Source organism: Pseudomyrmex gracilis, unplaced genomic scaffold (assembly GCF_002006095.1).
Source record: "Pseudomyrmex gracilis isolate BER0280 unplaced genomic scaffold, ASM200609v1 scaffold_87, whole genome shotgun sequence".
In the NCBI taxonomy this organism is placed as follows: domain Eukaryota; kingdom Metazoa; phylum Arthropoda; class Insecta; order Hymenoptera; family Formicidae; genus Pseudomyrmex; species Pseudomyrmex gracilis.
The window spans coordinates 459,795-481,431 of record NW_018020671.1 but is presented as its reverse complement, the minus strand read 5'-3'; the positions used below and the strand labels follow the sequence as shown (position 1 = coordinate 481,431).

At 40.5% G+C, this 21,637-nt stretch overlaps 1 protein-coding gene across 10 annotated transcripts in view; it reads left to right on the top strand.

The window, feature by feature from the left end:
- LOC109855312 (IQ motif and SEC7 domain-containing protein 1) overlaps positions 1-10,702 on the top strand; it is a 43,608-nt gene extending 32,906 nt beyond the window's left edge. For 6 of the 10 annotated variants that reach the window (XM_020429432.1, XM_020429440.1, XM_020429434.1 and 3 more), the window contains 8 exons: positions 6,093-6,440; positions 6,637-6,915; positions 7,020-7,287; positions 7,816-8,175; positions 8,338-8,717; positions 8,843-9,498; positions 9,594-9,935; positions 9,995-10,702. In XM_020429432.1, coding sequence (XP_020285021.1) covers positions 6,093-6,440; positions 6,637-6,915; positions 7,020-7,287; positions 7,816-8,175; positions 8,338-8,717; positions 8,843-9,498; positions 9,594-9,935; positions 9,995-10,290 — 2,929 coding nt within the window. In that variant the 3' untranslated portion in view covers positions 10,291-10,702. The remainder of the gene's footprint in view (positions 1-6,092; positions 6,441-6,636; positions 6,916-7,019; positions 7,288-7,815; positions 8,176-8,337; positions 8,718-8,842; positions 9,499-9,593; positions 9,936-9,994) is intronic. The other 4 variants (XM_020429433.1, XM_020429437.1, XM_020429439.1 and 1 more) reach the window with 3 other exon arrangements.
- The last annotated feature ends 10,935 nt before the right edge of the window (positions 10,703-21,637 follow it).

Genomic DNA, 21,637 nt, shown 5'->3' with positions numbered 1-21,637 from the left:
ATTGTATAATTTTATGGAATCACAGAGCTGGTTGTACTAATATTAGTTATTAATATCATTTTTTTTTTTTTTTTTTCCATCTTTCTGACGCATTTGTCTTTATATTGTAATCTCGTAGAGATTACGATGCTCGTAGAGATTGTTCGTTTTGCATTGAATATGTTGTAAATATGGACAATATGTGCAAGGAACACACACGTACAAAGGAAGTGGATGAATCATATCGAAGAAAAAGAACCACCGCGTTACCATGTAGCCGTTATCTCGATGAGATTCGCGCAAGAACATAATTATCACATAATATTAAGGAAAACGTAATCTCTTTGAAGCAACATTATTTTCTTCTCCAACACGCCGATAGAGAGAGACTCACGGACGTGAATCGTCGGTTGTTGAGAACAAAATTTATTTGAGATGGAATAATCAGAGGCGTTTGTTAAATTAACGCTTCGACATGAAATTTCCATCTCTTATTAGAGTTTCCGCTTTACTTCGAAGAGACCGAGAGTTTCTTACGGCTTATATAAAGAGTTCTCGGCGCTAATTAACTCTAAATTTGAGTTAAATTAAAAAAACTGAGTGATTAAAATAATTTTTTATTTTTTTTATTTTTATGTCAGAAACTTTAAATATTCGCAAAATAAAATCGCTCAGAACTATGCCGATTTTCGATTCAAAGCTGGCTCTCCGTTTTTTTAAACTCAAATTTGATAAATGTTAATCAGCGCGGAAACTCTTTGTGTAAACTAGAGAAAACTCTTCTAGTCTCTTCTAAAAAATAAAGCGAAAACTCTAATCGAAACTATGGAAATTTAACGTTGAAATGCCAACTTAACAGAATCGCGTGGAATCGCTCGATGCGAGCGCACGCGCGCGGAGCACCTACGCCACGGTAATGGCAATGAACGGTTGTTAATTACTCGATGATAATTAGTCTACGGCGCGCGCGATGCGAGCTTCGCCGATTACGATAATGGAGCGCGCGCGCTTTAATAATTTCCGTAATGAATTCGAGACACCGTAGTCGTGCGTACTTACACGACTTTCTATACGGTATACACGTTTAACACACTTACTTGTTTCCTCGATATTTATCAGAAACGTAACATGTTACACTGTCGCTGAAAGTCACCCGGAGATTGAGCACATTTAACATGACGAACATTTAACATTCGATAATCTTTTATTTGCGAAATTTTCTCAAACAAAAATGCTACAAAATATATATTTGCTGAAAAATATTGTTTTATTTACTTCGAGAAATACGTTTAACTTTTATTTGTTTTTAATATAAATTTTTTGCTCGAGTTTTATAAATTATTGGTTTATTTTTCTCTTTTTTTCTTTATAACTGTTATTTTAATATTTTTTATTTGTGATGAAAAAAAATGTTCTGACAATTTTTGTAACATTCGAGAGAGAGAGAGAGAGAGAGAGAGAGAGAGAGAGAGAGAGAGAGANGAGAGAGAGAGAGAGAGAGAGAGAGAGAGAGAGAGAGAGAGAGAGAGAGAGAGAGAGAGAGAGAGAGGGGGTGAGAAGGGCTGTGTAAAATTCTTGCATTGAGAAAATGTTTCGCTATATCCGAGAGTGACCAATCACTCAAAAAAAAAGTTTTATATATATAAAACCAGACGTTTTTTACGTTAAAAAAACTCGCAGTCTGTGTAAAATAGATATAATGTTTAATTTTTATATGTTAAATCATTTTTATTAATATTTTCACACACACACACTCATCACAACTCTGTTCTAAAAAATCTACTATTACTAACAAAGATAATCTGAGTTATATTTTATAATAATATTTTACGTACTACGAGTATTTTAACAAACACCTCATTTTAGTTTTATATTCTTCGAGATCTTTTGAGCGATTGGACGCTTCAAAGGAACTTTACATACATCGTTAGTTATTCGAAAAAACGTGTCTTTCATCAGGCAAACTGCAGTCACATGCAGTTGCCTCGAGACGACGTGCAGCATCGAGAACTTTATCAAAGAGATTTTTGCTTGAGTCTCTTCGCGTCGCAAAGAGTTTATTGATATCGTTTCGAAATACCGTAATACCGCGCGCGTATGAATAAAGATGTTGGATTCATAATAGACAGAAGCGCGCGATGGCATTATTGTAAATCACATGTGTGTATGTATGCGCGTGTGTGTGTGTGCATCTGTATATATTCGCGAGGTGTCGAAGAAGTAGAGCGGAGACGTCCGCACCTGCGCGAGATTCCTCGTTGGAAATGAGCTGTCAGTCGATTTCCTTCACGTCATAATTGATCGGCAAGAGACGTCTGGCGCTTTTATCGAACTGTCGTCGGCTAAAGCTGGAAAGACGCGCGCGCGCGCGCGCGCACATCGTGCGTGTAACATAATTGATTAATTCAAAATATACAATCCAGACATTTTCGTTCTCTCGTTGTGTTACACACGCGGTGTGTTAATGACGCGCGTCGGTTCGCACAACGAATATATACGAAGACATGACAAATGTGTTATCCAGATCCCGTCCAGATTGTGCTTTATGCAAATAGGCGCCGTATTATCATGTGCATTTGGGTCAATGATAATGAATATGAGCCACGGCCAACGCGCGTAATTCAATTCTCCCCTGAAAGGACATTTGCTTGCACACACTTTGAGAATATTAATATTGAGTTACATGGCGAAAACACACAGTACACACATACAAGGATATTATAATTTATCTATTATTTTCGTTCTCACTGGAAAAAAAAAAAAAAAAAAAAAAAAACGATACGTAAACTACGCGTGTTCTTATCGCGTCGCGCCAGATGCGCGCGCCGATAACACATTAATCACACTAGCGAGCGACAAAAATATCATCAACTAGAATTTTAGCGGTGCACAAAGAGATTCGAAAACAAATGTCACGGACGTATCTATAAGGTGTACACGTCACTGTACGAAGATGATGATCAATCACATCGCTTATTCAGTGTGGAAATGTCAAACACGAACTTCATTTTCTTTATGAGTGTGTGTATAATGAGCTGCGTGTGATGTATTAACACTTTTCTGCGACCGTATATACTATCGTGTTTTTTCACGTTCGAACGTCGCTGTCACCGAGGTCACGAGTCAACTCGTGTGTTTGCACTTGCATTAGTTTATGGCAATTTTTAATCCCGAGAGCACAATATAAGAGTTTTTATAAGAGCGTTCTAGGTCGTGTTATTATTCTTAGAGTTATCTCCGGGGGCTGCGACGGAATAGTTTCGGCTTGAAATAGCCGGTTGGTCAAAGTCGACGGGAAAATAAATTTATTTATTTTTTTTGGGAGAGTGTATTTATACAAAATTAAAATATAAAAATTATTTAAGAAACAAGTAACACTTCTTGATTCGAGTTTAATTTTTTTTTTTTTTTTTTTTGAATAAATGACGTCCCTCTTGATGAATCGAAATGGAACTCGAAGTAAGAAACGGGGACAGGAAGAAGAAGCCGTGCGTTTAACCACCCGAGGTATCCTTCCGAGGGAAAAAAAAAACATCGAGCCAGGTGCGTGTCGGGCCACCACGCTGCCAGCCAGGCAGGCAAGCAGGCGGCGGAGTCTCGTGCCCGCTTTTACGTATGTGTGTGTGTGTGAGTGTGCGCGGAGGGAGGAAAGAAGGGAGAGGAAGGCCCCGGATAGCACGCGCACATCGTGGCACGCGAGTTGCAGACAGCCGACGACGACGACGACGACGACGACGACGGAGCAGATGTTCCTCTTCTTCTTGGGGAAGCTCCAACGCTACGTGCGCTTCTCGCGTTTCTCTTTTATTATGCGCACACACACACACACACACACACACACACATCATCGGTCGACTCTTCGCTCTTGGCGAAGCGCCTGCTCTTAAAACGAATCCCGCGCGCGCGTGGACGTTCTCATCCTCGCGCGCAAACTGAACTCGAAAATACATTCAATGATTTTGAATAAACAATTTTACGTCGATATTTTATACTCCGCAACTGTGCGACGCCGCGCAATATTTCTTTCTCCCGGAAGTTTTTTGTGTTTTTGTTGTTTTTTTTTTTTTTTTTTTTATTGCGTTACGCTTCTCGCGTTTATTCTTCGCTCACATGGTCAGGCTCGCCGGAGTGTTTTGCCCGCCTTTCGCGGCCTGCCTGAGGTGCGTTTTTTAATATTTAATTATGTAAAATGTAAATTTTTAATTATATAAAATCTCGTAATTTTGCTACCGCGTGCGTTAATAATTTCATATCGATAAACACACATTGCTCTCATCGGTCTTTTCCGGCCGGATTGCGATTCAAATTTCAATTCGTAAATCCTCTCGCGTCGATGTAATTTTATATTATATGTTATTTCTACTTGGCATTTGAAAACATCGCGGTTATACTGTACTTTCGCATTATCGTATAACGTTTAATGGTACACGCACTGATTACGACAGGAAAATTATGGTTCGAGAGAGCGATGTATTTTTTATATATAGCGAAACCGTACCATCGATTTCTCGACCATTTGTTCCGATCCCAATTGTCAGATAATTGCATCTTTGTGAAAATTGTACGTGCGTGTGTGTAATTATTTTTTATTGTCAAACAATTAATATTTATTTATCAGAGAAGAAATTGTTGATTTTTAAACGAATTGTTGTGATTTTAAACGAAAAATTGAGAGCGAATAATAAATTCTCAATTGTTTGATATTCTTCGATTCTTAAAAATACGTTACGTAACATATTTATCGTTTCAATTTCTTATCGTTAAAAAAAACGAGCCTTCGGCTCGCGCGTTTGTCGTCAGAATTTAATTTTCTTCGATTCCTTCGAAATTCGAAGGAAAAATTCTTGACGCACGGCAAATCCCCCGGTGTCGCGGTGACACATGCGGTTTTGCGCATTTATTTTGCTTATACGATTATACCGGATTCTTACGTAAGTCGTTTAATTAACGTGCATTGCGTAAGAAGTCTTTCGCGATTACAGAAGGTTGAGTGTCACGGTCAAGCAACGTCGTCGGTGTGCTGTCATCCTGGTTGCACCTGCCAGATGCGCACCGACGACGGACGTACATATCGTATACACGAACACACAATGCAGCACCTTTGTGCATCCTTGAGAAGGGAGAGAGAAAAAATTGTTCTCGTATACTCTTCTCTCATTGGATCCTTTCATTGGATTTTTCGTCCCGGTGCCGAAAAACGCGCCTCGGGTTAAGCGCCAGCTGCCTCTTTCTCGTCCGTTCGGAGCACAGTTCGTCTTCGGTCTTCGAGGTAGTCGGCACGCGAAACGCGCGCGCAAGCACGTGCCCCGATTGAATCCCGCTCTCTCGCGAGATACGAGATACGCTTCCGTGGTGTAATTGTGTAATTGCGCGAGAGTGATCCCGTGCATCGAGGACGGCCGTCGGAGCCCAGGCGCACGCAACCGACACGGCCGCTGCCCGGCGGGCAGTTACACAGACAAAGATAGATAGCGCAATTCGATACACGTGGAAAATCAAACCAGGCTTCTATCAACTAGGCAACATGATCATTTGCGTTTCCCATTTCAGGGGGTGCGTCTCGTCTCTTCTCCTCCGCCACTTTTACAAATCATTTCGCGAATGTCAGTTGCAACCGCGACTGGTGCCGCGTACACGCACCACGCACCCCGCGTAGTAATAATCAGAAACACCTGACGCGTAATGGACGCTGAAATATATTGTCATCTGATTTCAATTACTCACCCAGTCCCGCGTGTTGCACTCCCTCTTGTCTACGTGTCCGTAACCGTTGATACTCGGAAAGAGACACGACAATTTCGAATGTTGCGCACACAAAAAATTGATTTCAAATACAAATCTTTCAAGAAAAAACCTACTTTGAAGAGGGTCGAATAATATTTCTCTTTTTTTTTTTTTTTTTTTTTTACCGTTGAAAATTGTAAGAGTTTTGTCATACGTTAAATTCGTTACACATTTCGTTGGAAGAAAACCTTTCTCAACAATTGGACCCTTTCGAGGGTCGAGGTTGTTGATTCGAGGTTAAAAATGACATATCCCCAGCAACATTTTACACTCGTAACAATTCAGACAGACGGTGATAAACAAACATGTGTGATTTGTTTTTGTTACAGCTTTTCGTCGAAGGTGGAGAGACCTCTGACGTCACACAATAACGCGAATCAGATTCACGGCAACAGCATGCACGGCGCGTACTCGACATCCGGCAGCCAAACGTCTCTGACGACGACGTCGTACATCACCGGCCAGTCCTACATGCAGAGTCAGAATTATGGGACGCCTTATCCTTCCGCGCAGCATTATCCGCACAGCACAACGAGTTACTCGCAGCCGCAGAGTTACGGCACCATGGTGCAGGGCTTCGGCGGACAGCCGCAATCCGCCGGCTATCAGCAGAATCACCTTAAGAAGGGACCGGTTCGCAACGGCGACGTGCTCAAGCGATGTCGACTGCAGACCGCGTAAGTTTGTAATTCGATACCCCGCCCTCGGTATTGTTGCTAACCACCAGGAGGAGGCAAAGCGACGAATATAGAGAGAGATGTAATGGTTTTATATCGGATTACATTTCCGACATCTCCGGAATAGATAGAAAATTAACGATAGAAATATAGAACGGACGTTTCGAGTTACGAATCAATGATCTACTTCCGACAGATACGAGTTATCGCAGGACCTACTTGACAAGCAGATCGAGATGCTGGAGCGCAAATACGGCGGCGTGAAGGCGAGAAACGCGGCTTTGACGATTCAGCGTGCCTTTCGTAGATACACGCTGTTGAAAAAGTTCGCGGCTATCACGGCGATGGCCAAGGCGGAGAAGCGATTGAGCCGGAAGCTTCAGGAGGCAACGGATCGTTCCGGAAATCTGAACGATCACGAGAGAATGGTTTATCACAGTCAAATATATATTCAACAAACGCAGCCTGCCAACAGGTAAAAAAAAGTTAACGCGCGTACAAATCAAATTTTCTTTTTTTTTTTAACGCGTCAAAAAAAAAAAAAAAAAAAAAAACTTCTGACCTGAGCAAATTCATCAGGCCAATACCGATCCGAAGCATGTCTCTGAGAGAAAGGCGGCACGTGGACACTTCTCAGTCGCCAATACCGAGAAGTCAAAGCAGCAGATGCGAGATCCCGGTTAGCAGCCATCAGCACACGAATCACAGCATGCACCAAAGCGGCGGCAGACACACGCCCTCTTTAGCGCCTAGTCCGTGCAATCGGCATCAGCAGTTACCGCCGAGTCCTTGTTGGGAATCGAGTTCCCAAGAGAGCGGCTCCAGCATCCATTATTACAATCCACAGGTGAATATCGATTGAAGCGGCAATTTTGTCCGCCACATTACCCGTGACTCTATCGTAAACCAAATATATTCACACTCAGCCAGAATTCAAACACACATGTGACACATGTGCACACAGAGAATGGCCAATATCTTTCTACTTTCCCTTTTACTTCCTTACGATCCTCGCATATAAACACGATTGTTCGACATATGGTCGAACTATCCTTAAAGGACACAATGTAAAACTTTGCCACTTTATTTATAAATATATTTTATATAATATATATATATATATATTTTATATTTTATAATTTATTTATATATACATATATTGTTATTATATTGTTTATGTATAAATTTAAATTTATTATCTCTTTTACTAGTTTCTTTTTTTAAACATTTCTCAAATTTGCTACGATTTTTTTGGGACAAAATTTAGAATCCATTCATATAAAAAAAAAGCAATGGTTTTTATGATAAATCGTCGCGCACATCTTGTTTCATTTCTTGTCTCAGTTTGATAGAAATTTACGGTTAATTAATGTAGGAAGCTTTGTGTGGCCTGAGACAAGAGACGCCACCGAGAGACTTGCTGCGAACACCGTGTACATCGCCATCGACGCCGCACAATCTTCAAACGACGATATCACAAAATTGGAACAACGCCAGCCAACTCGGGTCTGGCAGAACGAGAGGTTCTTCTGGCAGGAAGATCCCGCCGGAAGTGCCGAAAAGAACGTCTTCGATTACTTCAAGATCCATGGAGCCGCGTCACAACGGTCTCAGTAAGAGCGTGGAGAACGGAAGTTTAAGCTCGGTGCAGAGCTCCGGCAGCGATTCCACAAATTGCGAGAGTTCCGAAGGCGATGCTCAGAGAGGATCGCCCGTTTGGAAGCACAAGGGAATTGTGAGTACACATAAAAAAATTTTCTTCTTTTTCTTTTGATATTGCGCGTTCGCACTGTTTTCTCGCGCGCTTGACAAATTCAATGCGAGGCGTAACGGCGATTTCTTTGAAGACGTAAGCGAAACGTAAGTTAACGGAACTGTACTCTGATTGCAAAATCAGTCGAGTTCGCCGGAACATCAGGAATGCGCGAGTCATACCACGGACGCGACGACGATGGCCACCAATGTGAAGGACCTCGGTCACTCGCATGCCAGCTCTGGCTACCAACTTCCGCCGATAGATCACGCGGAGAGTGGTCTGCCGAGTCAAACGAGTTATAAAGTATCGGAAACTGTGAGAAAGCGGCAGTACAGAGTCGGTCTAAATCTCTTCAACAAGAAACCGGAAAGAGGGATCAGCTATCTCATAAGACGCGGATTTTTGGAGAACAGTCCGCAAGGTGTTGCCAGATTCTTGATCAGCCGAAAAGGATTGTCCAAACAGATGATAGGAGAGTATCTCGGGAATTTGCAGAACACTTTCAATATGGCAGTGCTCGAGTGAGTGATTTGACAATAACATCTGAATTAGTAAACACCGTTATAATCACATCAAATTTACATCAATTTATTTGTAGATGTTTAGTTTTTAATTTGTTTATGTTTTTTTTTTTTTTAATCTGTAGATGTTTCTCCCACGAGTTGGATCTCTCCGGGATGCAAGTTGATGTCGCTTTACGAAAGTTTCAAGCCTACTTCAGAATGCCCGGCGAAGCGCAAAAGATCGAACGGTTGATGGAAGTGTTCAGTCAACGTTACTGTCAGTGCAATCCGGATGTGGTGTCCAGGCTACGGTCGGCGGATACTGTTTTCGTTCTGGCCTTCGCCATCATCATGCTCAACACGGATTTGCACACGCCGAACTTGAAACCCGAACGCAGAATGAGACTCGAAGATTTTATAAAGAATCTACGAGGAATCGACGATTGCGGCGACATAGACAGAGACATTCTAGTTGGCATTTACGAACGAGTGAAGGATAACGAATTCAAACCGGGTTCCGATCACGTGTCGCAAGTAATGAAGGTCCAGGCGACCATTGTTGGAAAGAAGCCAAATATGGCGCTGCCGCATAGAAGATTAGTATGTTATTGCAGACTCTACGAGATACCGGATATTCACAAAAAGGAGAGACCTGGTGTTCATCAGCGGGAGGTGTTCCTCTTTAACGACTTGCTCGTTGTTACGAAAATTCTGAGCAAGAAGAAGAACAGCGTAACTTACACTTTCAGACAGAGTTTCCCACTTTGCGGCATGATAGTTACTCTGTTTGAGGTTCCCCGTAAGTTTTTTTAACAGTACAAATATATATATTCTTAGTGATTCAAATGTTAACAAATGTAACTTGTATTATTTTTGTTTGTTTTTTTCTCGTAGATTATCCATACGGCATAAGACTCTCGCAGCGCGTCGACGGAAAGGTTCTAGTCACATTTAACGCTCGAAACGAGCACGACAGGTGTAAATTCGTGGAAGACCTCAGAGAGTCGATCAGCGAGATGGATGAGATGGAAACTCTGCGCATCGAAACCGAACTGGAGAGGCAAAAGAGCAGCAGAGGCGCGCGAGGCGGCGCGGAGAATAGAGATTCCGGAGTTGCCGATGTGGAGATATGCCCTTGTCCCGGAACTTGTTCCGACAGAGCAGAGACGGTCGACGTCGACACGCAATTGAAACGTTCCGCCCTTAGCAATTCCCTTCTGGATATACACGAGCAGTGTAAGTAGATTTACATAGTCGCATCTACGTCGAGTAGACAAAATATATGTGTATGATAGATTCTTTGTATGTGCGTTTAGTTGCCGGTGAGAAGCCGCAGCGTCGGGGAAGCGTGGGTTCTCTCGATAGCGGTATGTCTATTTCATTTCAATCTACTTCCGCCAGCTCAATGAGTCAAGGCATTAAACACCCTGGACAAGTTCATCCTGTTCATTCAGGAGCTACGATTCCTGGAGCTGGTGGTAAGGGACTGGCTCAACAGCCGTCTTTTTTAGGAGGTCTCTTCGCCAAACGAGAGCGAAAGTCGTCACAATCTGAAGAATCCGGTCCTTATAGTCGCACCACAGAAGTGTGAATGTATTCTTCCAGTAACGTATAAGGTAGACGGTTTCTTGTGTTTTCTTTTGGCGCGCTTCGTGTTCCGAACAGAACGGAAATATGTGTTTCTCGCGGCAATGTTGAGAATTTTAGATAAACAATAATCATTGATAATTTTCTGATTTTAATTCGTTTTGCGTCAAGAGACTACGGATGATACTTCTTTCCCGTTTCATGAAGTATATTTCTTAACTTAAAAAACAAATAAAAAAAAATAAAACAATAAAAGTAAAGACAATTTAATACAAGTAGCCGCGTAATGTTTTATTATTATTAACGTACACGATAGAATAGTGTCGTTTTATAACGTACATAAATCACGAAGCGTGTTACAAAGAGCGACAAAACGTTGGTGACAGATAAAAAAAAATAAATAAAAAAAAAACAAACCAAACGGACATAAAAGATTGGGCAGGATCCAATCGAGATCATTTGGCGTATGAAAAACAATAAAAAAAAAAAAACATTTTATCTATTTTTCCCTTCCTTGTGAAACTTGTATTATAGTATTTATTCATCTAAACCAGAATTGATAGATAATATAGACTTTTTTCGTACTGTATTTATAATTTACGAGACGCGATTGAGAACGGATAGAATTGTGTGTGTAGATAATTATTACACTTTTGCTTAATTTTACATAATATGTAGATCGGCATTTAATAATAATAATAATAATAACAATAATAATAATAACAATAATATATAATAATAATAATAATAATAATAATAATAATAAACAGCAATAGAACTTGATAAAAAAAAAAAAAAAAAAAAAAAAAGAGAGAACGATCGCAAATTACGAAATGCTTTTTATCAGAGAGAGTTCTAGCAGCTACCAACTATAAATATATTATCACCGATTCAATCAGTTGTAAATAGTAGACGTACTTCGGAACGAGTTGTCATGTGTAACAAAAAACAAAAAACAAAAAAAAACAAAAACAAGAGTTAGCGTAAGAAAAAAAAAACGATAAGCAATCTTTATCGATGTTAGATGCATGTGTTGATGTCTAACGATTTTTATTATCGGAAACGTGAAGTTTGTGTAGCAATGAAATTATATTAAGACTTAATAAGACTCGACATAAAAATCGTAATGTTTGTCATTTATAGCGATCTATATTGATAATCCATTCACACGACGCAGTAGTTTCTCTCTTATAAGGTTTCCTCTCGTTCGGAGGTTTAGGGACGTCTTGTTTTGTCCCGAGGCGTCTCACATTTTTTATCAGTGTTGTTCAACTATTGCGCTTTGTCGCACTCTCGTGTGTGTCCAATTCTAACTTCTTGAAAGACTTAATCTCACTTCCGTTATAACGTGGAAGAGAACAGCAATAAAATGTTTCATAGACATAGACCGGTATTCATTAGTCCGAGATCTCGTATCTAAGATCGCGAGGTCATTTTATGCGATGCTGTACGAACCGTTTTTGTTTTTTTTGTTTTTTGTTTTTTTTTTTTTTCACTGGCTACAGACCGTCTAAGGATGAACTTGCGACGATCTTAAATAAAAGATCTGCATGTACCGTGTCTATGTAGTGTGTTCAGCAGCGAAAGTAGATATTAAAAAAAGGAAGTGAGTAGTATATATATATATATTAGGAGGACCTAATACGCGGTTGGAGGACGACCTTATAAGGACATTCTACTGTAGGTAGTTTTGCTTTTATTGTATGTTGAAATTTTGACTCGAAGTTGTTCAAATTTTCACTAAGGGAATCAGCAAGTTAAACAGATCCGCAATTAATTCGTTTCTCCGTTTTTCCGCAACAAGTAAACGTGTAGATCTTTAACATCGTAAATAGTGTCGCGGGAACTAAGTTACATGTAAAGCTAAGATTACATTAAAAGAAGATACGCGGAAAGAAGAAATGAAAGAACGAGCATGCCTTATATACTGCCACTAAAAAAAAAAAAAAAAAAAAAATCTCACGCGGTCGAGAAACGAACTAATGGAGTCATATTTATGTGCAGAACAAGATCGGAAGTTCTTGAAGAACTGTGGAATTGTATGACAAACAAACTACCGAATCATGTATATACATATACACATATAAGCGCTGATCGCTGCATCAGTCCGGTTTGTAAAGCATTGACGATTTAATTTAACAATTTTAATTTCTCGTTACAATTGTGCATCTATTATGTGAGAAGAAAGTGTTTAATATATTTAAGTTTTATATTCTCATCTCTGCTGGCTTTCCTCATCATTTCTTCTCGGTATATATCGAAATTTATTTTCAATTGATCGATGTGATCAAAGGATTTCCAATAAAATGATGTTACGAAGGAGAGAGAGATGCTTTCGGTTCGATGCCGTATACTTTTACGCAGCAATAAATTTTTCTATATACATTTATATATATATACATATATATATATATATATATAGATTTTTATTATCGGTTTTATAAAAATTAAAAACACAACTTACAACCGAGCGTCTCTATTCTTAAGTCATCATCTCGGGGAAAAAGATTCCGATATTCTTAAATTCAATTTTGTGTTCTCAAACTCTCCGTTTACCTACAATTATGCGCCTGCGCGAAATTATAACGGACGCGCAATATTAGAACAGTATCGCTCGATAAAAAAAAATAACAACGTCGAAACGTGTCTTGTATTTTCACATTCTGCGCGTGTGTTTGAATCGCATTCGACGACAAATACACGCGGCAGGATAATATATATCGCGGTCGCACGCGCGAGCAGAGAATTTAAGATTAAGAATCCAAATTATCATTATTATATATTAAAAATATGTAATTTATTTATATAATATAAATTATATATAATTTATTTATATTAGACATTTATATACATTGGCTGGAGAAGACACTCACATGTTAAAGTCGAAACGTACGTTCCGTGAGATTTATATTAATTGTTATCTGTTTAATAAACACTTAAGCAATCAAGATCCTTCCCTTTTTTTTTTTTTGTTCGGTTCAAAGACCTTTCGTAATTTATTCTTATCGTAATTTTAAGAAAAACGGAAACATTGAGAATAGGTATGCTCGACTGTATCGGAGGGATATTGAAAATTCAATTGAGCCTATAGGATGTAGAACTCCGCCGGGGGGTTCATCCGTTGCTGAAATATGAAAAAAAAAAAAAAAATTCAAGGTTTTCTCTCAACTCTCCGGGCGTATATGTACATATATATGTAGCCACGTTTTTTGGCCTCTCGCTGTCTCTCGCACGTGAATTCGATCACGCGAGACACGATCGTGTCTCTTGCTACGTGCAAAAAAATATTCTCGTGTCTGTTTTTAACAAATTGAAATTTTGCGAATAAAACGTCTTGTGCGCAAAAAAAAAAAAAAAAACGGAATAAATAGAGATAAGAGTATGTTGCGCTGAATTTTTATACATATCGCACGATCGACTGTGTTTCGATTCTTAAGCTTGTCACATAACGCTAGCGTCGTTATCAATTTGACTCTTTGACGATAACCCGTACTACCTAACAATAATAATAATAATAATGCACTTTATAACGTTATAACGAACAATCGAATGTTGAACACTCTATTATATTTATAATTCTAACGAAAAGAAAGCAAGGATCGTAATGTTGTTAATATATTGTCGGCGGACGTGTATGTGTATTGGTGGCTTGTTGACAATATACCTTTTGTTTACAGAGAAAAAAAAACAATAATAAACGAAGAGAGACGTTGTTTTACGTGACTGTTGTGAATTTTTTTTTTTTGTTTTCAAACAAATTTTGACAAGCTACAAATCACCAATATTCTAGTCTTTCTCATCAGTACGACTTGTATAGACACGACCTCGTTATCTTGTGCGAAAAAAATACGGGAATTTAAATTCGCAGAACTAGCTTTTCAATCATCCTACTTGTATAAAAAAAAATATACACGATTAGTTTAGATGTAACATTAACCAAACAGATGGATTACGTTTCATAAGATCGCGTCAATTTTTAAATTGGTTTACCTATCCCCCCCTTCCCCCCCCCGCCCCCTTCCTTTGCGCACGCATGCACGGACGCGCACGTACGCGATGATGACATCACACATCTTCAACAAACTATAATCCGATTTCTGTGATAATCTTGCGAAGATGAAAAAGACTGACTAGAGAAATCTCGAATTTTTTTATCGTCACATGTATCTCCTATCATCACATTCTCCCCCCTTTCCTAAAAAAACAAAAAAAAATTATTCATCGAGAGACTGAAGAAGAAATTTTGATAACTACAATACAAAAAAAAACAAATACTTGCTTTGCTACTTTGAAATTTGACATTTTATTATCGCACGATGACTTGTCTACTATAATTAATATAATAGTAGGGAAATATACTAATAATAATAGGAGAATTGTGTGTGAGATCTCTCTTTTGTGAAGGCAGAAAGTAAAGCAAGCAAAAAGTGGATTATATTGAATTGACGCGGTCTCCAAGATCCAACACTTTATATGTTCCGACGTTACTTTTTGATTCGGTGAAAAGCGCGCGTATATACGTATTATTACTAAGATGAGTTAAAAAAAAATTACTGTCAAATTATTAATAAATTCCCTCCCTCTTTAGTCTAAATAAATGCAAAATAATGTAAGCACATTGTGTTAAAATAAATAACTCTGAGTCTGAAATGCACATGTAAGTAATGTATATATGTGTGTGTGTGTGTGTGTATGTGTGTGTGTGCGCGCGCACAAGTACACTCGTATGTTTTTATGTAAAGAAAAAAGATGTCAAATCCCTCAAACCTCTAAATTCATTTTTCTAACAAAACTCTATCTATTTAACTATTTCTATTTTGTTACTCCGGAGAGAAAGTATCTCTCTGTTGCATAAAAATCTTTCTCTACAAAAAAAATCTGTTTTTATAAACAATCGGATATAAAAAAATATCGCCAATCGAACTCTCTTACGCGTGTTTATTCTGTTGTAATATGTTTTACGTGCTTATTATTGGCCAACTTTTCGTGTCCTCTCAAGCACACTTTCGTGTATGATTGACGTTACGTACATACACTTCAAGTAAAATACCTACATGTTACTTCTTCCAGCGTGCCTCTGGAAACAAAAACGTCATCTGGTGTAATATAAAGAAATATAAAAACTCGCACATTTCTTCCTCCATCTGACCTAGTCCGGCCGAGACGATGACGTTTCTTTCTGTTTGTTTTTTTTTTCTTATTTACTGAATCGAAATTTTCTGTGTCTCGGAATAGAACTCGGAATGGAAAATGAATATAATTTAGAAGACGTTACAGAAATTTCTCAGTACATTTCGAGATATTCACGGGGTATATGCGATACAGTAAATTACAATAATTAACACCGTATAATTCGATATAATTCGCTGTGTTAGAGATTACATTTAAATATATTTTCTTGATATTGCGCTTTTTTCTTTTTCTTTTTTTTCAGATCCTAAATAAATTTTGTGTGTCTTAAATACAAAAAAAAAAGCGCGAAAGACAAACCTCACAGAGTAATAGTTTCGTTTTCGGAGGTTCATATTCTTCGCGCGAATCAATTTTTTATTAAAAGATTTTTTCTTGCGAGATGTTTATTGTGAAAGAAGAATAAGAATGTGTGTGTGTGTGTGTGTGTGTCAAGAGACAACCGAGTCGAACGTCACTTAGAACGACGCGTCAAAAAAAAAAAAAATTCGTATCTACCGTTATTTGTATTATTATTCACCGAGCGTTCTTCCCCTTCCGCACGGAGTCTTCATAAATTTCCTTCGGAATGTTCCCGTGTGCCATAATCGATACGTACAACACACAACTGGGAAAACGTTCGGTAATAGACTGTTAGGCCGATAATGTCGGTCACACCACATTTTAGTTCCTCTACAACGAGGGCGCTTTCTCGTTAGAGTTTGACATTCGTTCGCAAGGCACGCGCGCGCGCGCGCGCGTGCACTATCGCCGTGTGTTTAAAATTATTTATTTTATTCATGGATCTCTCAAGATCTCAATATTTACATTAATTCTAGACAGACTTTATTGTTCGCATCTTCTCGCGCAAATAGATCGACAACGCGAGCATCAAATAGAAAATCGAGGTATGTGTTTTTTTTTTTCAGTTTTAAGAATCCTGCAACACGAGCAGAGGTGTGACCTGCTAATTTGCGTTTGTTTTTTTTTTTTTGTTGATCAAAAATGTTCGAACTTTGTCAAATCGCGTGCGGCAAACAATCTCTATGATCGTATTCGAATTTTAAAACGCCGTTTCTTTTCTCTAGATTACACAAAGGCGAAGGCGTACATGTGCAACATACACATGTGCCGCCGGTTGGAGTGTACAAAACACGGATGTCTATGGGGCGAATAAAAACAGACTTGCGTCGTAAACACGATCGTTCCCGGTGGCTCTCATGGTCGAGAAAGTAGTCGCGAATTAATTGGACGCGGCTGCAGCTTTATGACTATCACTATTATACGGTCTTTACGGACGACTTAAGCGCCATTACGTCGCGCCATACTAAATAGTTAGACGAGTAATGCGATCGCACGCTCGCTCGTTCGCGTTTAGTTAGCGACGCGTGTGTTTCACACGCGAGAGTCTCGGCGGTTAAACGAGACATTAATTGCGCTATCAAGTAACGCGAGGAAACCGCGCCGCGCTGCTGCTGCGTATGTCAATGATAATTAGGGACTGCAATTGGCCGCGCTTGCCTTTAATTGGAACGAATTGTCGTCTTCTCACGGACTGTGTCGCCCGTTCCTTCGCGCCGGAAAGCTGCGAAGAGAAGCGTTTTGCGTTGTACGTGTCTCTCTCTCTACGCCGTCGTGTTTCGAAGAGAACATTAACAAACAATGCCTGGTCCTGCTGGTTTCGCGACCAAGCGAAATCCGCTCAGAGGCTGCAGAGTCGTGGGCACGCGAGAAAGGAACAGAAAAAAAAGACGAGAAGACGAGAGGAGGATTTAAGAAACACAAGAGAGAAGCAAGAACTGAGATCTGCGGTAAAAACGGAAAGAGAGACACGTACGTTTGAGAGAAAAATAAATAATAGGCTCTCTCTCTATCACTTCGATTCGCGTTCGGTTTTTCATGCTTTTGATGCGCCGACGCGCTGTGTCGCAACAATTTAGATTTATTCCGCGTATTATTAACGAACTTGACGCGAGTAAGAGAGCATTTTCAATCTTCTTGTGTGCGCATCATTTCCCATCGCCACAAAGAACGTTCGCGCACCGCTCGCGAGATTTATCGAACGCGCAACTCCTTTTGCGCCGATCAGACCCGAAAGGCAAAATGTATTGCCGGTGAAAAGAAAGAGGTTTCGACAGGTTGTCTCGTTCATTACATCCTCGCCAGGGTTAATGCACTAGCACACAATAGGTGCGCGACGCACGCACCTACGTGATCAGCTTCCACAAACGTTGACACATCCTGTGTCGCAAGCCACACCTGCAATATACACGAAGGGTTACATACGAACAAGGAGGAGGAGGAGGAGGAGGAGGAGGAGGAGGAAGAGGAATAGAAATATCTCGTGGGTATATACTCACCGGGTACTGAATCGTTTCGTCAGAGAGAAAAAAAAATCCTCGCCCCCCGAGGGAGGGATAAAATTTCATATTCCACAAGTTTTCTTTCTTTTCCAGTTCCCATCCTTTGTGCGCACCGTTCTCTTTCAATCGCTCTGTCGATCGGCCGATCGGGTTGTTAAAGAGCTAAAACGACGCGCACAGAAAGAGAGATCTTTTTTTTCCCTCTCGCGATTCAGTGCCGGTCACCGTATAAAATACCGTCGACGTTGCGCGCAAAGCAGGATCTGTGCCGATCTCCTCGCTTGTGTGTGTGTCGATCGGCCGATACAACGAGAAATAGAATTTAACGAGATCTGCGCGCGCGCGTTGCAAAAACCAGTCCGTTCTCAAGTCGCAACCGAGAGAAAAGCGTTTGAAAAGTGCAGCGAATTTCTCTATCGAATGAATTAACACAACGCCGCCTTCGTCGTAAGAATACGTAACGCAAAACTTGGATCTTTCACTTCCGAACGTTCGCTATTACATCGCGTAACGTCACAAATATGGCGAAAATCTCTCTCTCTCTCTCTCTCTCTCTCTCTCTCTTTCGCTCGCTCGGACAAAACGCGTAGGTGTCCACGCGCGCACACGTGTCCGCACGGTGAAAAGGAATTAATGAGATGTCGATGAGATCACGTATGCTTTTATATTAAATTGCTCATCGAGGATGATTTCGGACTCGGCGATTTACGAAATTTTGCGTACACGCGCGAAACATTTAAAATCTCGTGCGTGTCCGGTCGCGCGCGCGCGCGCGCAATCGATAAAATGCTTCTCCTCGCCGTCGAGGAATGCCTCGTTTCGCGAGCGGAATTATTCAGTAATTACTTTGGCCGAGCTTCGGGGAATACTTTGCACTCGTTATATGCATCGAACGAATTCCGTAAAAACTTGCCGGCACTTCTTCGACTTCCGTTTGCCAGATAGGTATGTCGGGGCTGACAAAAAAAAAAAAAAGAAAGTAAAATGCTGTCGTTGCCGATTGACAGACGATAGGGACGGACATTCGTCCTTCGGGAAAACAAGTTCGGAATCGCATTGTTAATCTGCATTGCGATTGGGTTTTTGTTCTTAGGAATTTATCGTTTTTTTTTTTTTTTTTTTTTTGGAAGAAGTTGATGGAAAATGTTAAAATATATTCGCGAGAGAACTTATCCTCTTAGGGCGATTAATAAAACAATAGCTCGTGTTTGTTCAGATATAAATATTTATTATTCAAAAAATTTCATATAAATTTTTATTGTTGCGCGTCAGATCAGCATTTTCCAAGGACGTGTTGAATTTTTGTTGCTGCCACGCGGTGTAACGGTGCGACTCGCGATGGAATCGCGTGGAGTCGGCCCAGAAGAGCATAACAGTGCCTAATGATGATGACAGTCGTGATGGGATAATTGAGGAAATCTCTCCGAACAGTTAGTCGTCCAATTTTGTGTCGTTAGTTTCGTCCTGTCGCGAGCAATATAAGCGCGACTACAAGAGTTTGCCACTTCCCGCTGGTTGCGAATTTTATTATATTATAAATTGCGCGCGGATCCCGTTCGATCCGCGACGGTTTGCGAGGAAGAATACTTTTTAATTCTAGATTAAATTATCCTTCAAAGTATCGCCCGTAAAGTAAGTAAGACGCGAGAGACGGCGCGGCGCCTTTTTCCAACCGCTCGCGGTCTCGCGTTGCACCTGTGTGATGGCGCGGTTCGGGTTCAACCGTCTGATATTTTTCGCGATCTTCATTACGGTGTGACTCGAAATGCAGTCCACCTTGAAGGTGGACTAACCCCGCGCCGCGAGGTGCGTTTACCCATGAAAATGCAAATTGTACATTCTCCCTTGTAACGACTCGCGCCCTTGAACACTATTTTATGATGATTGGATGAATCTTAAAACGGCGGCGTGCCGCATTTACAGAACGGATTTAGCGTCGGCTCTCTATTGCCGTAATATCTTTTTGATCCTCTCTCGCTTGTTCGGTAATCGAACCCGCGTCCCCCGACGCGTTTAACCCGTTGCTTATTTGAGGCGTATTATAAAAAAGAAATACGCGCGCGACGACAACGTATCAGTTTCCTGAACGTGACGTGTAAGAAAAACACGTTTCAATATATAGCGCGAACCCCGTTCATAACCATGAGAAGAAACGAAACAGTAATTTCTTTTTTTGTTGTTGTTGTTTATTTTTTTTTTTTTTACAAAATCGGACAGACAAAAGAGAGCGGTAACGGGGATCCAATTTGCGAGAGCAAATATAAAATATTTGTACGTATGACGAATACGGGCTTCCAAATAATTACCTCTAATCTATTCGCTTCATTTGTCACTGTCAGCCGGTGAGTTGCAACAAGTCACTGGGTCACTGGCATATAAGTCTGTTATTACAATCGCAAGGTCAGAGACTGTCTCGTATAGCAACTCGAACCATTCTCGCGTGTACACATACGGGGGCTACATCACACCCATATAGCCGCACACGAGTCTCTCGCGAGTTGATCGGGTTACGACGTAAACTTACACCTTTACATTATTGGTCAATTGATTCACAGACTTGATTAGCGAGATAAACTAATTCGCCGTGCCGATCGACAACAGCTGATTAAGCTAACTCGAGCTGGTTCGCACAACAAATTGAGTCAATGTGACTAATGCCAGCTGATCGTTTCAAATGACGATGATGCAAGGTGAGAATAAGCGGAGAGACGGTTTTACAACATTGTGTTGTTTTTTTTTATTATTTTTCCACATTTCAATTTCGAATCTTTCATTTCTCGCGTTTGTTATTTTTGATAAAAATAACAAACAACGTACACGCAACGCGCACACATAACAATAGAATGAGAAAGATTAATTGCAAAAAAAAAAATAAAAAAGAACGCAGTCGCCATTAGTTTACGGCCTCATTTTTGTTAACTGGTTTTAATTGCCCCCCGTAATAGGGTTTAATGAGCAGGCATGCGGGCGCGTTCATGATATCATCCTTGACGAATATAAAGCTGAAACACGCGATATATATACCATAAAGAAGCCGACGGAGAGAATGACTTGTTTTTTTTACGACACTCGGCCGAGACTTCCGAAATTTGTCAAAGTCCAAATCAGTTTCATTAAAAAACGCGAAGGAATTGTAATATATTTCATATTTAAAAAACCAATATCCTTTATCCCTCTCTCTCTCTCTCTCTATCTCTGTCTCTCTCCGTTTTATTACACCGAACAAAATAAAATTGGAAGTTCCAACGACTCTGCCGCGACTTTCCTCGTCGGCCATTCGACGAGAGAGAGAGAGAGATTCTTCGAAGTAACAAACCGCGTGAGGTATAGCGCGCACACATACACACCTAGTAAAAACGGGGGAGGGGAGGAGGAGGGGGAGAGAGTTTATACTATTCACTTAGGAGATAGTCGGGAACTTGTATCCGCGCGTGCTGTGCCCCAACATGTGCGTCCACGTTTTAATAAGAAACAGCTGAGTCTCTCCCCCGTGAGGACGAATGTTTCCCGCGCGCGGAACATTCTCCGCACGCAGAATTAATGGCCCGGGATTCTTGATTTCAAGGACGTGCACGTTCGCGCGCCGAACCAAACGTTTGAAGCGAGGATATTTCGCGAGGTATAGGTAGGTAGATAGGTAGGTAGGTAGGTAGGTAGGTATATAACCCCGACGTGTTGCATTCCATCGAATCAGTACCATCGCGATAAATTTCGGTCCGTCACCTCGAGATCCACGACCGCGCGCGCGCATCTGCGCGAAGAAGAATGCCGCGCGGCGCAGCCGCGTTTCTTCTCCGGAATGAATCATTTATCACACAC